Source organism: Hyla sarda, chromosome 11 (genome assembly GCF_029499605.1).
Source record: "Hyla sarda isolate aHylSar1 chromosome 11, aHylSar1.hap1, whole genome shotgun sequence".
Taxonomy (NCBI): Eukaryota; Metazoa; Chordata; class Amphibia; order Anura; family Hylidae; genus Hyla; species Hyla sarda.
In genome coordinates, this window is record NC_079199.1 from 24,109,726 (window position 1) to 24,125,880 (window position 16,155).

At 41.0% G+C, this 16,155-nt stretch overlaps 2 protein-coding genes across 15 annotated transcripts in view; one reads left to right on the top strand and one right to left on the bottom strand.

The window, feature by feature from the left end:
• SPTBN5 (spectrin beta, non-erythrocytic 5) overlaps positions 1–16,155 on the top strand; it is a 278,824-nt gene that overhangs the window by 238,340 nt on the left and 24,329 nt on the right. For 7 of the 8 annotated variants that reach the window (XM_056545854.1, XM_056545855.1, XM_056545851.1 and 4 more), the window contains one exon: positions 1,710–2,542. In XM_056545854.1, the coding sequence (XP_056401829.1) occupies positions 1,710–1,819 (110 nt within the window). In that variant the 3' untranslated portion in view covers positions 1,820–2,542. Of the gene's footprint in view, positions 1–1,709; positions 2,543–16,155 lie in introns of those variants that run through there. The other variant, XR_008848753.1, reaches the window with a different exon arrangement.
• LOC130295267 (cytosolic phospholipase A2 delta-like) overlaps positions 7,278–16,155 on the bottom strand; it is a 78,348-nt gene continuing 69,470 nt past the window's right edge. For 6 of the 7 annotated variants that reach the window (XM_056545861.1, XM_056545862.1, XM_056545866.1 and 3 more), the window contains 4 exons: positions 14,723–14,920; positions 13,638–13,804; positions 9,634–9,820; positions 7,278–8,544 (listed from right to left, as the gene is read on the bottom strand). In XM_056545861.1, coding sequence (XP_056401836.1) covers positions 8,318–8,544; positions 9,634–9,820; positions 13,638–13,804; positions 14,723–14,920 — 779 coding nt within the window. In that variant the 3' untranslated portion in view covers positions 7,278–8,317. The remainder of the gene's footprint in view (positions 8,545–9,633; positions 9,821–13,637; positions 13,805–14,722; positions 14,921–16,155) is intronic. The other variant, XM_056545860.1, reaches the window with a different exon arrangement.

A 16,155-nucleotide genomic window follows, 5' to 3' on the forward strand; every position in this document is an offset into this window, starting at 1 on the left:
GGTTATGGACCCTACAGTGCGCCTCCACCTCTGCCTGTTTGTAGCAGCAATCCGCCGCTACGTCCAGACACACAGTGTTCTCGCACACACCATGGCTGCTCTCAGCCTAGCTCAAGGAGCAGGGGGAGTAACCATGATGTCTGCGAGTACACTGCGCATGTGTGTGGCAACTCGCAGATCGCTGTGTGTCTGCTCGTAGCGGCGGATTATCTCTACGAGCAGGCACAGTCATCGGCGGATCTGTTCCTTGTGACCTACCCTTAGGGTGTATTCACAAAGGGGGAGATTTATCAAAACCTGTGCAGAGGAAAAGTTGCCCAGTTGCCCATAGCAACCAATCAGATCGCTTCTTTCATTTTGCAGAGGCCTTGTTAAAAAGGCAAGAAGCGATCTGATTGGTTGCTATGGGCAACTTTTCCTCTGCACAAGTTTTGATAAATTACCCCCAAACCGGTTAAGTTGCAGATCCGCAGGTGCAGATTTTACAAGGCAACCACATACATAATTGCACATTTTACAACTTCAAATCTGCAGCAGATCTGGACTGTGCGATTGCAATGATACATTCACATGTACAGGATCTGCTGCGCATATTAATGTAAGGCTACTGTCACACTGTAAAATTCTTCTGTTTTAAAAAGCTGTTATGTTCTGTTATGAAAACCCTTAAAAACGGTTGTTACAAAAGCCAATTATAGTCTATGGGATTTTTACATTATCTGTTTTAACCCGTCATAGCCCGTTATTAACAGACGTTATTTGTGACGGGAGAAAAAAACAGTACATGCACTATTCTCCTTCCGCCACAAAATAACATCCATTATTAATAACGGGCTATGACGGGTTTAAAACGGATAATGTAAAAATCCTATAGAATCCTGAAGAAGCGGCATAATAGCGAAACGATCGTTGGGGTTCAGGTGTAGGTATGGTTTGGCACCCTTTATTGTATACTTTTGGCAGGTATTATTCTTGTATCCTACCAGCTACTGCGGCATTTACTCTTTATACTTGTATATTTTGATGTATTTGGGTCCTACCATTGTCCTATATCTTTGTATGTCTACTAGTGCCTATTTATTGCTACTACTTTTTTGTTTTAATTCTATTTTTTATTATTAAATTGCACTAATAAAGTTAATTTTTTACATTCTATTACTTTTCTGTTTTATTTGTGGTATGGTTCTCTTTTTGGTGTTATAAGTTTAAATACATACCCTTACCTACTATATATGTAGGGTTATATATATCTTTGGTTTAATAGGATTTTGTAAAGGCCGTATTTAAAGGGGTAGCTTAGTGTTTGGAACGAATTGTTCCGAATGCTTAGAGCCAGCGCCGTCATAGCCCCGCCCCTCATTACATCACGCCCCCTCAATGCAAGTCTATGGGAGGGGGCGTGACAGCCGCCACGCCCCCTCCCATAGTCTTGCATTGAGGGGGCATGATGTAATTAGGGGCGGGGCTATGACGACAAGCTCCTGGCATCTGCTCACATTTTGTTCCAAATGCTGAGCAGCGGAGTACCCCTTTAAGGGTTTTCATAACGGAACATTATAACTGCTTTTTAAAACGGAAGAACTTTAAAGTGTGAAAGCAGCCTAACCAAATCTACATCCAGTACATCTGACTGTACTCTAAAATCCAAGCTCTCTATCCTGCCACATAAAATAATGTCTCAAAAATGATTTCTCTTTTCTATCCAACAGTCTATATCACGTCAGAGAAGACAGACTTTTACTCTCCAAAAGTAGTGGAGACAGAGGAGGCTAAAGAGAAGCACAAAAAGAACGTTTTTAAGAAGTTCTTCAAAAAGTAAACTGTGGTAACGTGAAGCAACAGACATGAGATCGGGGCTTACACCCTGCCCCGTACCCCATCCCACATTCACGGCAGCTTTTGAGACTTAGGGGTGGGTACACTTCTTCAGGGTACTGGTGCTGAGAAAACTGCAGAACTCAGGGAAAAACAAAACAGTCGGGGAATTTCTCCCTCTAGTGGCGGGATGGACCTGAAGGAATAAGGACTTCAAGATAGATTCTGAGCTTTTTTTTTATTGGTAACACAACAATGATTAAAAGGCTAAAGCTTGTGGCGCTTTCACGTGTGCGGTTTTGATGCAGTTTTTGAAGCCAGTGTCAGGAATGGGTTATAAAGAGAGGTAAAGTTTATAGGATACACATTCTACTTCTCTTTTTTGAATCCTCATAGTTTTGGCTTAAAAAAAAGGCATAAAAACTGCAGGTGAGAAAGCACTCGACAAGTCATCAGAAATAAATGAAGGATATGAATGCAAACTCAGGTAATGTTGTGCAATTATTAAAATTTAAGGCTTCCTGTAAAGTCAGGCTCCCACCTATTTTCTGCAATTACATGGTTAAATATAAGGGTAGAAATGCGCACAGCGATTGCTGTCTGTCTGAATGAAATCCACATTAAAGGGGTACTCCGCTGCTCAGCATTTGGAACAAACTGTTCCAAACGCTGGAGCTGGGAGCTTGTGATGCCATAGCCCCACCCCCTCATGATGTCATGCCCCACCCCCTCAATGCAAGTCTATGGGAGGGGGCGTGACGGCTGACACGCCCCCCTCCCATAGACTTGCATTGAGGGGGCAGGGCTATGACGTCAAACGCTCTATTAAAAAATCTTAATCCTTCCAGTACCTTTTAGGGGCTGTATACTAAAGAGAAATACAAAAAAGAAATGCATTTCCTGTGATGTCCTGACCACAGTGCTCTCTGCTGACCTCTGCTGTCCATTTTAGGAACTGTCCAGAACAGGAGAAAATCCCCATAGCAAACTTATTCTTCTCTGGACAGTTCCTAAAATGGACAGCAGAGGTCAGCAGAGAGCACTGTGGTCAGGACATCTCAGGAAATGCATTTCTTTTTTGTATTTCTCTTTAGTATACAGCCCCTAAAAAGTACTGGAAGGATTAAGATTTTTTTTAATAGAAGTAATTTACAAATCTGTTTAACTTTCTGGCACCAGTTGAATTTAAAAAAAAAAAGTTTTCCACAGGAGTACCCCTTTAAGGGGTGCGTTCACACGCTATTACTAGCAGCGGGTTTCTCGCTGCGAGTTACGCTACCATTGATTTAAATGGGTCCACAGTTTGCAATAGTGTCAGATTTACAGACTGTCCGCGGACCCATTCAAATCAATGGTAGTGTAACTCGCACCGGGAGCTTTTGACGTCATAGCCCTGCCCCCTCAATGTGCTTTTCAGATTATTGGCCATTGCGATTGGTTTATCTCTACCCCAAATGTGTGTATAATTAATGAAATTGTATTCTTTGTCTTTGACCTTTTAGATGTGATGAATATTTTGAATTAATTTAAATATTTTGTACTATAGAACATTAAATAAATTATTGAGCATTTCAGAACGATCTATTTATTACATGTACACTTCAAATAGGACATTTTAATAATAAAGATTTTTATGGCAAAAAATACGGCATTTTAAAAATAAAGATTTTTTTCTTTAAGATATATAAATCCAGGGGTGGGGGACAATAAAAGGGTTTATCCAAAATTATTAAAACATAGCTGCTGTCTTTCAGAAACAGTGCCACTCTTGTTCTCAGCTTGTATGTGGTATTGCAGCTTAGTCCAATGACGTATTTTAGAGTTATACCACATAGAACCTGGGGACAGGGGCAGTGCAGTCTTGTTTTTCTAATCCTGGAGAACCTCTTTAGATGTATTTTGCTGTAAATTAGGTGATACAAAGTTACACAGTTTTCTTCATATAGCACAATATAAAATTTATTAACATTTATTAAAACACTAGCTGAGTACCCGGCGTTCCCCGGCTTTTCCTTCCTCTTCCTTGTTGGGGAGGAAAATCAACAAAGGAGGAAGCTATTGTTGTCATATCCCGACCCCCTGTCCCGTCCTCATATCCCGACCTGTAATATATGTGACCAGGTAATGAAATATCTCCAGCCGTACGAAAGTTATGTGGGAACATACATTTCCCATTGATTTGCATGGGACGTTAAACAAAAACCCTGACCCTCACAAATGGGGGTAGTTAAGGGTTAAATTAACTATCCTATATTTTAAGTGGACATATAAGTAACGTGACCAAGTGTTATCGAAATATCTCCAGCCGTTTGGAAGTTATGCGGTAACATATATTTCCCATAGACGTCTATGAGTAAGGGTTAAATCACCTATCCTATGTTTGTTGTTGACATATAAGTAACATGTGGCCAAGTTTCATGTTAATATCTTTAGCCGTTTGGAAGTTTTTGTGGAACATACATACATACATACATACATATATATATATATATATATATGCAGAGGAGCAGTTGCCCATAGCAACCAGATTCCACTATTAGAGGCCTTTTTTTTTTTTAAATAAAAGCTGCAATCTGATTGGTTGCTATGGGGGAAATGCTCTTCTGCACAAGGTTTGAGAAATCTTCCCTAAATTTTATTAATTATTTTTCACTAAAGAAAATTCTGTGGGGGAGATTTATCAAAACCCGTCCAAAGGAAAAGTTGCTGAGTTGCCCATAGCAACCAATCAGATAACAAGGCCTATGTAAAACAAAAGAAACGATCCTATTGGTTGCTATGGGCAACTCAGCAACTTTTCCTCTGGACGGGTTTTGATAAATCTCCCCTTGTAACTTTGTAATCCCCTCTTTAAAGGTCGTTACAATCTCTGAAATCTCTGACATTGTGTTCTGTGAACTTCTTTACCGTAAAAGGGTCGTCTGACATTAGGGAGCATTCACATCACGATTTTACCATCCTACGTCTTCTCACGATTTTTAACTTTGAAATCGTACAAATCTGCACGCCAAGTGGTATCCATTGACTTCCATTCATTAATGATAGACAACAAATGCATCAGTTTTGATCCGCATCCGATTTTGCACTATTTAAGATCGGAGGTAAAATCGAGGTTCACCACGATTTTTCGTCCAGATTCAAAATTGGAACGAAATCGTGTCCTATTTCTTTATTATTGATGTCTATGTAAATCGCATGGAATCGTGTGACTGCGCGCACAATTTTTTGTGTACGCATGCGCAGTAGACTTCAAAACACATACACTTCAAATATATATAACTTTATTGCCAATGGCATACATATTAATTTTAAAAACAGGATCAAATTTTTATTGAAAATCGGATGGAATTTTCATCTGTACGGTTTTTGGATACGATTAAAAAATCGGATAGCAAAGAAATTTTTACATACGATTGTATACGATTTTTTTGCAATCCGATTTCGACCGATTTTACGGTCCGATAATCGGATAGTTAAATCGTGACGTGAACCTAGCCTTAGAGATAGGGATCTAACTATACCAGAAACAGTGCCACACTTGTCTTTACATTGCCTGATATTGTAACTAAAGGACATAAGTGCCCTTATTTATGGGGTGAAAAAAATATTTTAAAAAAAGCAGACTTTTTCTAATAGTCCCAGAAAACCTGTTTAATTATTGCAAAACTACAACTTCCATCATGGCCATAATTGGAGTAGTAGTTTTAAAACAACAACCAGAGATCCAGCAAGGTTGGGGAACACCCGCATATATAATACAACTGCAAAGAGATTCAACTTAGGCCGGGTTCACACCACGTTTTTGCAATACAGTTCCCATCTACATTTTCAATTTAAAAACCGTACGGAACCATATTGAAAACCGTATGCATTGACTCTCCATTGAAAACCGTATGCCAAAAGATGCATCCGGTTGTGTCCGTTTTGCATCCTGTACGGTTTTGTCAGTTTTTTTTTCCCATACCCAAAACCGTAGCCTACCACGGTTTTTGGTCCGGGGGAAAAAAACGTATTGAAACGTATACCTTTTTTTTTTTTTTTAAAACATGGGAGTCAATGGGAACCTTACAGAACCGTATGTACATACGGTTCCATCCGGTTTTCAACTTTGCACAGTTTTTTTTCTTGGAATTTCAATCCAACAAGTGAAACTTTATTCATAATGGAGTGAAAAGTTAACAACGTATACTTTTTTTTTTTTTTCTTAAAAAAACAGATGCAACCGGACATCATTTTTCAAACCGTATATGGATTAAAATTTGTACACACGTTTTGATACAGTTTAGTCCGGTTTGGAAGAATCCTTTTTTTATGAAAAACCTGATACGGGAACTGTATTGCAAAAACGTGGTGTGAACCCAGCCTAACAGAAAGGTGCGTGGCCTCCTACAGCCTGACAGATTTACTATGATTTAACAACGTGATGTGAACCCAGCCTTAGTTTTGCGCACTTCTGTGTCCACAGGGCTCATTTACATGATAGGATCTGAGCTTTATAGGAATAAAGATTTATTTACTTACATTTGTTGGGATCCAATCCTGTTTATGGGGAAGAAAACATAAAAAGACAAAACACTGTCCTCACCGGGGCTCACATGTCGTTGTGCGCGTGGTCCCCAACACCTTTATATCATTGGTCATCAAAAGAAACACTGCACTAATGTAATGACAGGACCACAGATAAAAAGAACATAGTAAAACAGTCACTATTTATTTAGAGAAAATTGCTCTAATAACAGAACATTCACAGGTCACATGTAAAACAAGACAAGATTCCGCTCTATTTTGCCTTCATAAATAATGTAGCTGGAAAATCTTATCCAGAGATTTGCTAATAAAACATTATCAGACATAATGTACAGAAGAAAAGAAATAGATGGCACTCACCGCTCTTCAGGTAATCTTTATTTCTTCATAACCGGAGCCGCAGGCAGGTGGAACTCAGCGGTCGGCAGGGGGCGTGTATGTGGGACGTTTCATGCGTGACGCACTTCCTCAGCCAACACTGGTCAGCGAGTTCCATCTGCCTGCGGCTCCGGCTATGAAGAAATAAAGATTACCTGAAGAGCGGTGAGTGCCGTCTATTTCTTTTCTTCTGTACATTGTGATCAAGTCCGTGGTTGACTGAGCACCACCTCAAGGTTTTGGGAGTCTGGAGGGTCCCGCTATTAGTTACTAGTGTCCAATAGACTCCTGTCAGCCCGCATAGCAGTGCCGGCTCCACTTCCGGGTTTTTATTATCAGACATAGTTTCACATAGCAGCTTCTTCTAGACACTGATTGTGAGTGACCAATGTATTCTAAATATGTCACTCTTAAAAATCAGTTTATAGTGAAAAACCCAAGGAGTAGAGAATTGTTTCCCAACAAGGGTGCCTCCAGCTGTTGCAAAACTACAACTCCCAGCATGCCCAGACAGCCGAAGGCTGTCTGGGCATGCTGGGAGTTGTAGTTTTGCAACAGCTGGAGGCACCCTGGTTGGGAAACGCAGGAGTAGAGGAACTGCAAACACCACCTCCTTTCAATGTCAGCGCTACCCAGTGGCCAACATAGTGTATAGAAGCAATGGAGGTAGACGCGGCTCTTGCACACAGTGTGGAGGTGTATATTATAAGGATGCTGGGGGGGGTATCTATGAATAATGGCTGTGGTATGTGTTTTTTTACTCCTTTTTTTCATGGGTGGCTTTTTAACTCACTGGACCAAATTTCCGAAAAAGACCATATGTGCCGACTTCTGCACAGACATTCCGCTGTAGTGGAATTCTGCTGCAAATGGAAGAATTTCCACGGCAGAAGTCATAGACCAGTCTATTCGTTCTGCAGATACGTCTCGAAAAATGCATTGCAGTCTATGAGATGGAGCATTTCTGAGTGGTCCTAGCGCCCGCCGGATTGCTCAAATGTGCGAAATGTCCGCACCCGAGTCTTCCGGCCCGACATTCCGCACATTTTCTGCCGTGTGAACCCAGCCTTAGGGAGACTAACTTGGTCCTAAACCTTTTTTCCATAGGAAAGTTCCTTCAGTACCGATTTGGCTGTGTATGAAAATGTCTATTGATCTATTATAATAAATAATTGATACACATTGCTACGGGACGGAGACATTTTCTGAAAAATACGTCATTCCTCATTTTCCCCAATACATATATGCCCCTTCATGTCTACCATCCCAGTACTGACCGAGCGGACGTTGTACTACAGCCGTGTGGTTATGATCATCTGCCGGCAGCATCAAGATAGAACCAGGTTTAACAAATAATTTTATATATAGTCAAAAAATAAATATAACTTAACTTAGGACAAGTCTTAATATCAGAAGACCCATCATGAGGTCAGTCCGGGAAGGCCATACGTGGACATTAATAGATGTTTCCTAGAACGTGAAGAATTAATCTGGTAAAACTTCACTGGTCCGAAAAAACCAGACCATATTGGCACGTAAGGAGATTTTACCTACTAGGGCGGTGATACTTAAAGATACTTTGCGTCTCCTACATTTCTCAAACGCTGATGTCATTTCTCGGCTTATGATTCTTCTTGCATTCAATGGCCTCCCTCAACACTTGTAGGATCATCTTCTCATTATTCTCCACGTTATATTCTGTAAGATTGATCAGTTTGTCAAAGTCTTCCTTACTGTAAGTCAGGTTAAGCAACTTGTAAGGCGTCTTTTCACCCAGATCCACTATCCCCTCTTCTTTTTCTTGATCTGTTAACCGTTCAACTCCTGTGAAGAAACAAGAGAAAATATATTTATACTTATGTCGTTGAGGTTGGAACTGGTTCTGAAGGTTTCTAGGGCAGTGTTTCCCAGCCAGGGTGCCTCCAGCTGTTGCAAAGCTACAATTCCCAGCATGCTGGGAGTTGTAGTTTTGCAGCAGCTGGAGAAACCCTAGGTGGGAAACATTGGGGGTCATATTCAAAACTCTTCAACAAAAATGTTGTGTTTCCCACCAAAATTTTGGCGCAAAAAAAGTTCACATCAAAGTGTTTTACATGAGAATTATCCAAGGTTTACACTAGTCACACCAGTTTTGCGAGTGAGAGTCCATTTTACATCAAAAATTTCACACCAGCTTTTTGCTAGTGTAGAAATCACAGAAATGGTTGTAGGTTTTTTTTTTTTCTTTCTTTAGTTTTTTTGTGAAAAGGTGTTATTTAATCAATTATTGAAAAAGAAATACTTATTATTGGAAAATATAATTTTTATTTTTTATTTTTTTTTATGGTCACACACCTGCACTCACATTTAAGCCCTAGAAATGTTTTATTTATACAGTTATCGCTTGTCTGTGGCACTAGTAATCATGGAATATTACATGAGATGCTTCCGGCAGAATTTCTGGGATGTAAAGTTTGGTGCTAAAATTGCCATTTTTGGTGCCAAACTGAACAAAAAATCCAATATGGTGGTAACAAAAAAAAAATTGGCCAAGAAATTTGGCATTTTTTTGCATGAAAAAAACAAAAAAGTGGCACGAAAATGAACTTCACATATTTTCAAAGCAGCACAAGAGACTTTTGAAAATGTGAGGAAAAAAAAAGTGTAATTAATATCGCTGGAACAGAAATTACAGTAGTTTTTTTTTAATATTTCCCCCCATTGTTCTAGGTATATGATGTTCTTCCTTTCTTTGTATTTCATGTCATTAAAGGGACCAGATTGTAGCAGAAAAAGAGAAATCCTCTTGTTTAAATAGACGGGGATGATTGTAGTTTCCTAGTACAAGTACATAGATGGTTATGTGACATGTCGACTAAACTAGGTGCAGGAAGCCACAACATAGCCAACGTTCATGCTGCTTGATTGACTTACCTGGATGTTTGAACTGTCTAAATGTGTCATTCACTAGAGGGAAATGCAGAACAGTGGGACACCGGGGGTCATCACAATTTGGGAAGAGGTAACATTCCCTAGGATTTGCCTTCTCCTCTTCAGACACTTCTATTTTAGGAAAGTGGAGATTATGAACTTTACAGTAATCCTGGGTTCGTTCCACAGACTGAAATGAAAGAGGTACAAAATAGTCACATGAATAAAGTAATCCCTCAATTTACAATGGTCTTTTCTGGACCATTGTAACTTGAAACCAGACTCAACATACAATGCTACAGACAGTCCAGATCTGGTAAATGTGTCAATGGCTGAAAGAACCGACCAATCAGAATGGACATTCACGGGTAAAACCCCTGTATTACTGAAGTGCATGCACTGACTGGTGTCTGGTAGCGCCCCCTACAGTACAGGGAGGTATTACATGTTCTGTACTCTTTACCTGTACCAGGGTTAGCTGCTCCTTTGGACACCAAGTGAGGGCGGCTCCATTTTACTTTTTAAGGACACTGTGTTCTGTACAAGCTCCTGTCCTCTACATAGACAATGATTACAGCTCCCAGCAGATCTTTATTACTTTTATATGTAAGGATTTGCTTTATCTCTATTAGTTATCTACTTATTTTTCTTTAATCCTCACTTTTTCCTATTTTTGGATGACGTTTTGGGCCATCAGAACCAATTCCCAGGTTTCCATAGAGTTATGGTCTCACCATACAATGGGCGTCCTGGAACCGATTAATATTGTAACTTGAGGGACCACTGTATCACAATTATACAACGGTGATCAGGACCCATATTTATTATATCTGTTACATCCTCCACAACATAAAGTGCCAATTCTCTATGTTTGACATTTACGGCACTTACTGAGGTCTAGACAAATAAAAAAACTTCTTACATAAAATACTTCTCCCATCAATGTAAGAAGTATATGGCTCCACCATATGTCCAACCTAAGTACTCATCTAAAGGTCATGTACTAGGATTAGAGATGAGCAAATTTACAGTAAATTCGATTCGGCACGAACTTCTCGGCTCGGCAGTTGATGACTTTTCCTGCATAAATTAGTTCAGCTTTCCGGTGCTCCCGTGGGCTGGAAAAGGTGGATACAGTCCTAGGAGACTCTTTCTTAGGAATGTATCCACCTTTTCCAGCCCACCGGAGCACCTGAAAGCTGAACTAATTTATGCAGGATAAGTCATCAACTGCCGAGCCGAGAAGTTTGTGACGAATCGAATTTAATGTAATGTAAGTTCGCTCATCTCTAACTAGGATGATCTCCATTATGGTTATACAAGAGGTTACTAGGAGTTTCCACTGCTCACAATCATCATTACAAATATTATTTTCAGATGAATCAAACATATACAGCCCACCAGATTCTTGTTAGAGAAAGCTCTTGGCATCTTTTGCACAGAGTTTCTGTAAAAGTCTTATAGGCTGAATCTACGATATTTTCTCACGAATACGAAAAATGCTGTGATTGCAAAGGAAAAGTCACATATGACACTAATGTCTCTTAGGACTTGAATTGTCAGAAGATTTGTTAGATACCGGGGACTGTATCTATAACAAGAGGGCATCTTCTATATCTAGAGCAGTGGTCTCCAACCTGCGGACCTCCAGATGTTGCAAAACTACAACTCCCATGCTGGGAGTTGTAGTTTTGCAACATCTGGAGGTCCGCAGGTTGAAGACCACTGATCTAGAGGAAAGAAGGTTTTCTACACCAGGGGGTTCTTTACTGTAAGAGCAGTGAGACTATGGTCATTGTGAACTCAATAAAAGAGATGAGGAGCCTGGATACATTTCTGGAGAGTAATAATATTACGGTTATAGTCACTAGATTTATAGGGATAGGAAGTTGATCTAAGGATTTTTTCTGATGCCATACTGGAGTCAGGTAGGAATTTTTCCTTTGTCATTGGGCAATTGGCATCAGCCTCCCAAGGGATTTTTGCCTTCCTCTGGATCAACGCAGTAGGGAAATAGGTTGAACTTGATGGACGTTTGTCTTTTTCCAACCTTACGAGCGATGTTACTATGTTCGATTCAGATGTAAATATATTTGATTACCTATACACATAATGGGGGAGATTTATCAAAGCCTGTCCAGAGGAAAACTTGCTGAGTTGGTGAGTTGCCCATAGCAACCAATCAGATCGCTTCTTTCATTTTGCAGAGGCCTTGTTAAAAATGAAAGAAGGGATCTGATTGGTTGCTATGGGCAACTCAGCAACTTTTCCTCTGGACAGGTTTTGACAAATCTCCCCCAATGTGTTGTTGGTGACAAGATCATATGCCACCATTATACGGCTTGTGGTGACACTTACTGCTCAGGTGGAGGCTGACATGGCACAGGATTCTGTTTACTAAACCATGTACTCCCGTTTTCTGGCATATATATATGTTGAAAATGTTTACGTAAATCTTATCAATGCAAAAAATTGCGCTTTTTGCAGTTTTTGAGGAACTCATCACTGTAAGTGTAAGGGGGATTTAAAGGGGTTATCCAGCAATAAAGAAAACATACCCCCATCCACAAGGTTAAAGGAGTACTCCGGCGCGCATTTTTTTCCTTTTATCCCGTCCGGGCTGCAAAATAAAAGAAAACACACTTTCGGCACGTCACCCGGAGTTTCAGCCTATCACCGGCCGAGGCGGGACATCGCTGCGGCTGGTGATAGGCTGAAGCTCCGTGTGACGTGCCGGGCTAACAGGAAGTAAGAAGAATACAGCCCGGGGACCGAACACCTGTACCGGAGTGTACCAGAGCTCCGGGGGCTCGTTGGCAGGTAAGAGAAAGTGCGTTTTCTTTTATTTTGCAGCCCGGACGGGATAAAAGGAAAAAAATGCGCGCCGGAGTACTCCTTTAAGTGTCTTATGGCGGGGGTCCAACCACTGGACACTCCAGTGATCTTCAGAACGGCATTCCCACTCTTCCTGCTGAGTGATCTGGCCCCCAACTTCCGAGACAGACTAGTTTCGGCAGTGGCGGGTCAGACACCAGCCGCAGTGGTGTCCCACCTCAGTCGGTGATTGACTAAGTGGGCAGTCACTGCCGAAACCAATTCGTTTCACAAGGTGGGGGACCGCTGTGATCACCTGGAAGTGTCAGGCTCTGTTCTTGGAATCCTGGGGATTCCCAGACGATCAGACACTTATTTCCTGTCCATTCGATACATTTTGCTATCCAACATAACGACTTTAAGGCCGGGTTCACACCACCTTTTTGCAATACAGTACCCGTATACGTTTTCAATTTGAAAACTGTACGATACCGTATTGAAAACCTTACGCATTGACTCTCCATCGAAAACTGTATGCCAAAAGATGCATCAGGTTGTGTCTGTTTTGCATCCTGTACGGTATTGTCAGTTTTTTTCCTGTACCCAAAACCGTAACCTACCACGGTTTTTGGTCCGGGTGAAAAACTGTATTGAAACCATATACGTTTTTTGGTTTTTTTTTTAACATGGGAGTCAATGGGAACCGTACAGAACCGTATGTGCGTATGGTTCCATTTGGTTTTCACCATACGGTTTTTGACTTTGCACAGTTTTTCTTGGAATTTCAATCAAACAAGTGAAACTTTATTCATAATGGAATGAAAAGTTAAAAACGTACATGTTTTTTTCTTAAAAAAATATGGATGCAACCGGACATCATTTTTCAAACCGTATACAGATTAAAATTTGTACACACGTTTTGATACAGTTTAGTCCGGTTTTGAGAAATCCGTTTTTTAATCAAAAACCTGATGCAGGAACTGTACTGCAAAAACGTGGTGTGAACCCAGCCTAACAGAAAGGTGTGTGGCCTCCTACAGCCTGACAGATTTACTATGATTTATGGGCGTAAATTATAGTATAAATGTATTATAGCTTGTAGCTTTGCATTTAGTCTGGTATTGATAAACGTCCCCTATAAGTTTACAATATCAATTTTAAAAACAAATGGAAGGTTGGATGTCACAGCTTACCATAAACTTTTCTGTTAATCCGTAGTCAAATGACAGGAGAACGTCCACCTTGCGTTCGGCTCGGAGCAGCGGAGGAAAGCTGGCGTTAATATAGTATGCGCTGTCTACAAGGCAGAGATCTTCATCAAATGGTGTCAGCTTGTTAGGAGAGTTATCCAGTTCTGTATCTAAAAGCAAACAACAAAAATCACATTCCTGTTTCCACTGGAAAACTTTTTATTTTTATTTTATTTTTTTTAAATCAACTGGTGCCAGAAAGTTAAACAGATTTGTAAATGACTTCTATTTAAAAAAAATCTTAATCCTTCCAGTACTTATGAGCTGCTGTTATGATCCACAGGAAGTTCTTTTCTTTTTGAATTTCCTTTTTTGTCTGACCACAGTGCTCTCTACTGACACCTCTGTCCATTTTAGGAACTGTCCAGAGCAGGAGCTAATCTCCATAGAAAAATTCTCCTGCTCTGGACAGTTCCTGACGTGGACAGAGGTGTCAGTGTCAGCAGAGAGCACAGAAATTAAAAAAGAAAAGAACTTCCTGTGGAAGGAACAGCAGCTGATAAGTACTGGAAGGATTAAGATTTTTTTTTTTATAGAAGTAATTTACAAATCTGTTTAACTTTCTTGCACCAGTTGATTTAAAAAACAAAAACAAATGCTTTTCAGTGGAGTACCCCTTTAATAAGAAGATCACAAATATATTGACACTACCCCTTTAAAGTGCTGCCTTGAGGCCATGGAATTAGGGCTTCTGTTTGGCTTTGTACTCTTCCCTTTTACAATGTGTTCTGGTGCTGTTATCTTTTATCTACATCACCCCCATTACTGATCACAAGGAAAACAATACATCTGTCTAAGTCCAGTGTTTCCCAACCAGGGTGCCTCCAGCTGTTGCAAAACTACAACTCCCAACATGCCCGGACAGCCTTTGGCTGTCCGGGCATGCTGGGAGTTGTAGTTTTGCAACAGCTGGAGGCACCCTGGTTGGGAAACACTGGACTAGTCAAATAAACCACCTGCCCAGCCTACCCCCCTGTAGTTTAGACCTTGATTTATGAAAACATTCTCAGCAAACATCCGGGGCTTACCATCAAACCCACAGAATCCATGATGTGTACAATATCCTTTATGCATCTGCAGTCCTCGGAGGAAATTGTGATGCTCTCCATCAAGGGGACGATTAGTTAAAATTTCCCGCATGGTACGGCTGAATTCACTTGCCGGCTGGGTAACACGTGTAGGCAAACCCGATAATGCTCTCCTCTTCCGCAAAGCTTCTTCTTCTTCTGTATAAAAGTAAAGAATAACACAGGTCAAGTAACATATGGTACGAGCTCCAGCTTAGCCCAACCATGGTTTATAGGCAAAATCAATACTATGGGGGAGATTTATCAAAACCTGTCCAGGGAAAAAGTTGCTGAGTTGCCCATAGCAACCAATCAGATCGCTTCTTTCATTTTTGAAAAGGCCTCTGAAAAACGAAAGAAGCGATCTGATTGGTTGCTATGGGAAACTCAGCAACTTTTCCTCTGGACAGGTTTTAATAAATCTCCCCCAATGTCCTTTGTATAATTTAAAGGGGTACTCCGGTGCTAAGACATCTTATCCCTTATCCAAAGGATAGGGGATAAGATGCCCAATCACCGGGGGGGGGGGGGGGGGGGGGCGCCGCTGGTGACCCCCCTGATCTTCCACGCCGCACACCGTTAGGATCAGCCCCCAGAGCATTTCACGCCCCCTCCTTAGGCTTGCATTGAGGGGGCGGAGCGTGATGTCACACGGGTGGCGGAGCGTGACGTCACACGGGGGCGGAGCCGTGATGTCACTATGCTCCGTCCCCGTGATCGCCAGTAATCAGACCCGGGGGCTGATTCTAACGGGGTGCGGCGTGGAAGATCACGGGGGTCCCCAGCAGCGGGGACCCCCCCCCCGCGATCAGGCATCTTATCCCCTATCCTTTGGATAGGGGATAAGGTGTCTTAGCGCCGGAGTACCCATTTAAGCAATGTCATAGCATGCTGACCTTACCAGGAATAGTGATGAGCAGCATATTCGAATTTGCGATATTTCGCGAATATATTGACGATTATTCGTCCTATGTTCGCGAAATTTGCATATTCTCTATGTTTGTTCACTTTTTTTTTTCCTATGCGAAAATTAGCATAAAAATTTGCATGTGAAAAAAATTAAAATAAATAACTAATAGTCATCATGATACATATGAATGTATAGCACTATATTTTAAATATTCGCTAAGTGCCGATAATCGCGATACAAATTGGCATTACGAATATTCGTGCTCAACACTAACCAGGAAATGGACTGGGGCCTGTTTGACCTGTCTGACATTATAATGTGATTTACAGCTACAGTGGCAAAAATGTTAGTGTTTTTCATTACATGCAGTCAATTGGTTCCCAAAAACAGTGGTGTCCAAACTGCGGCCCCCTCCAGATGTTGCAAAACTACAACTCCCAGCATGCCCGGACAGCCGTTGGCTGTCCGGGCATGCTGGGAGTTG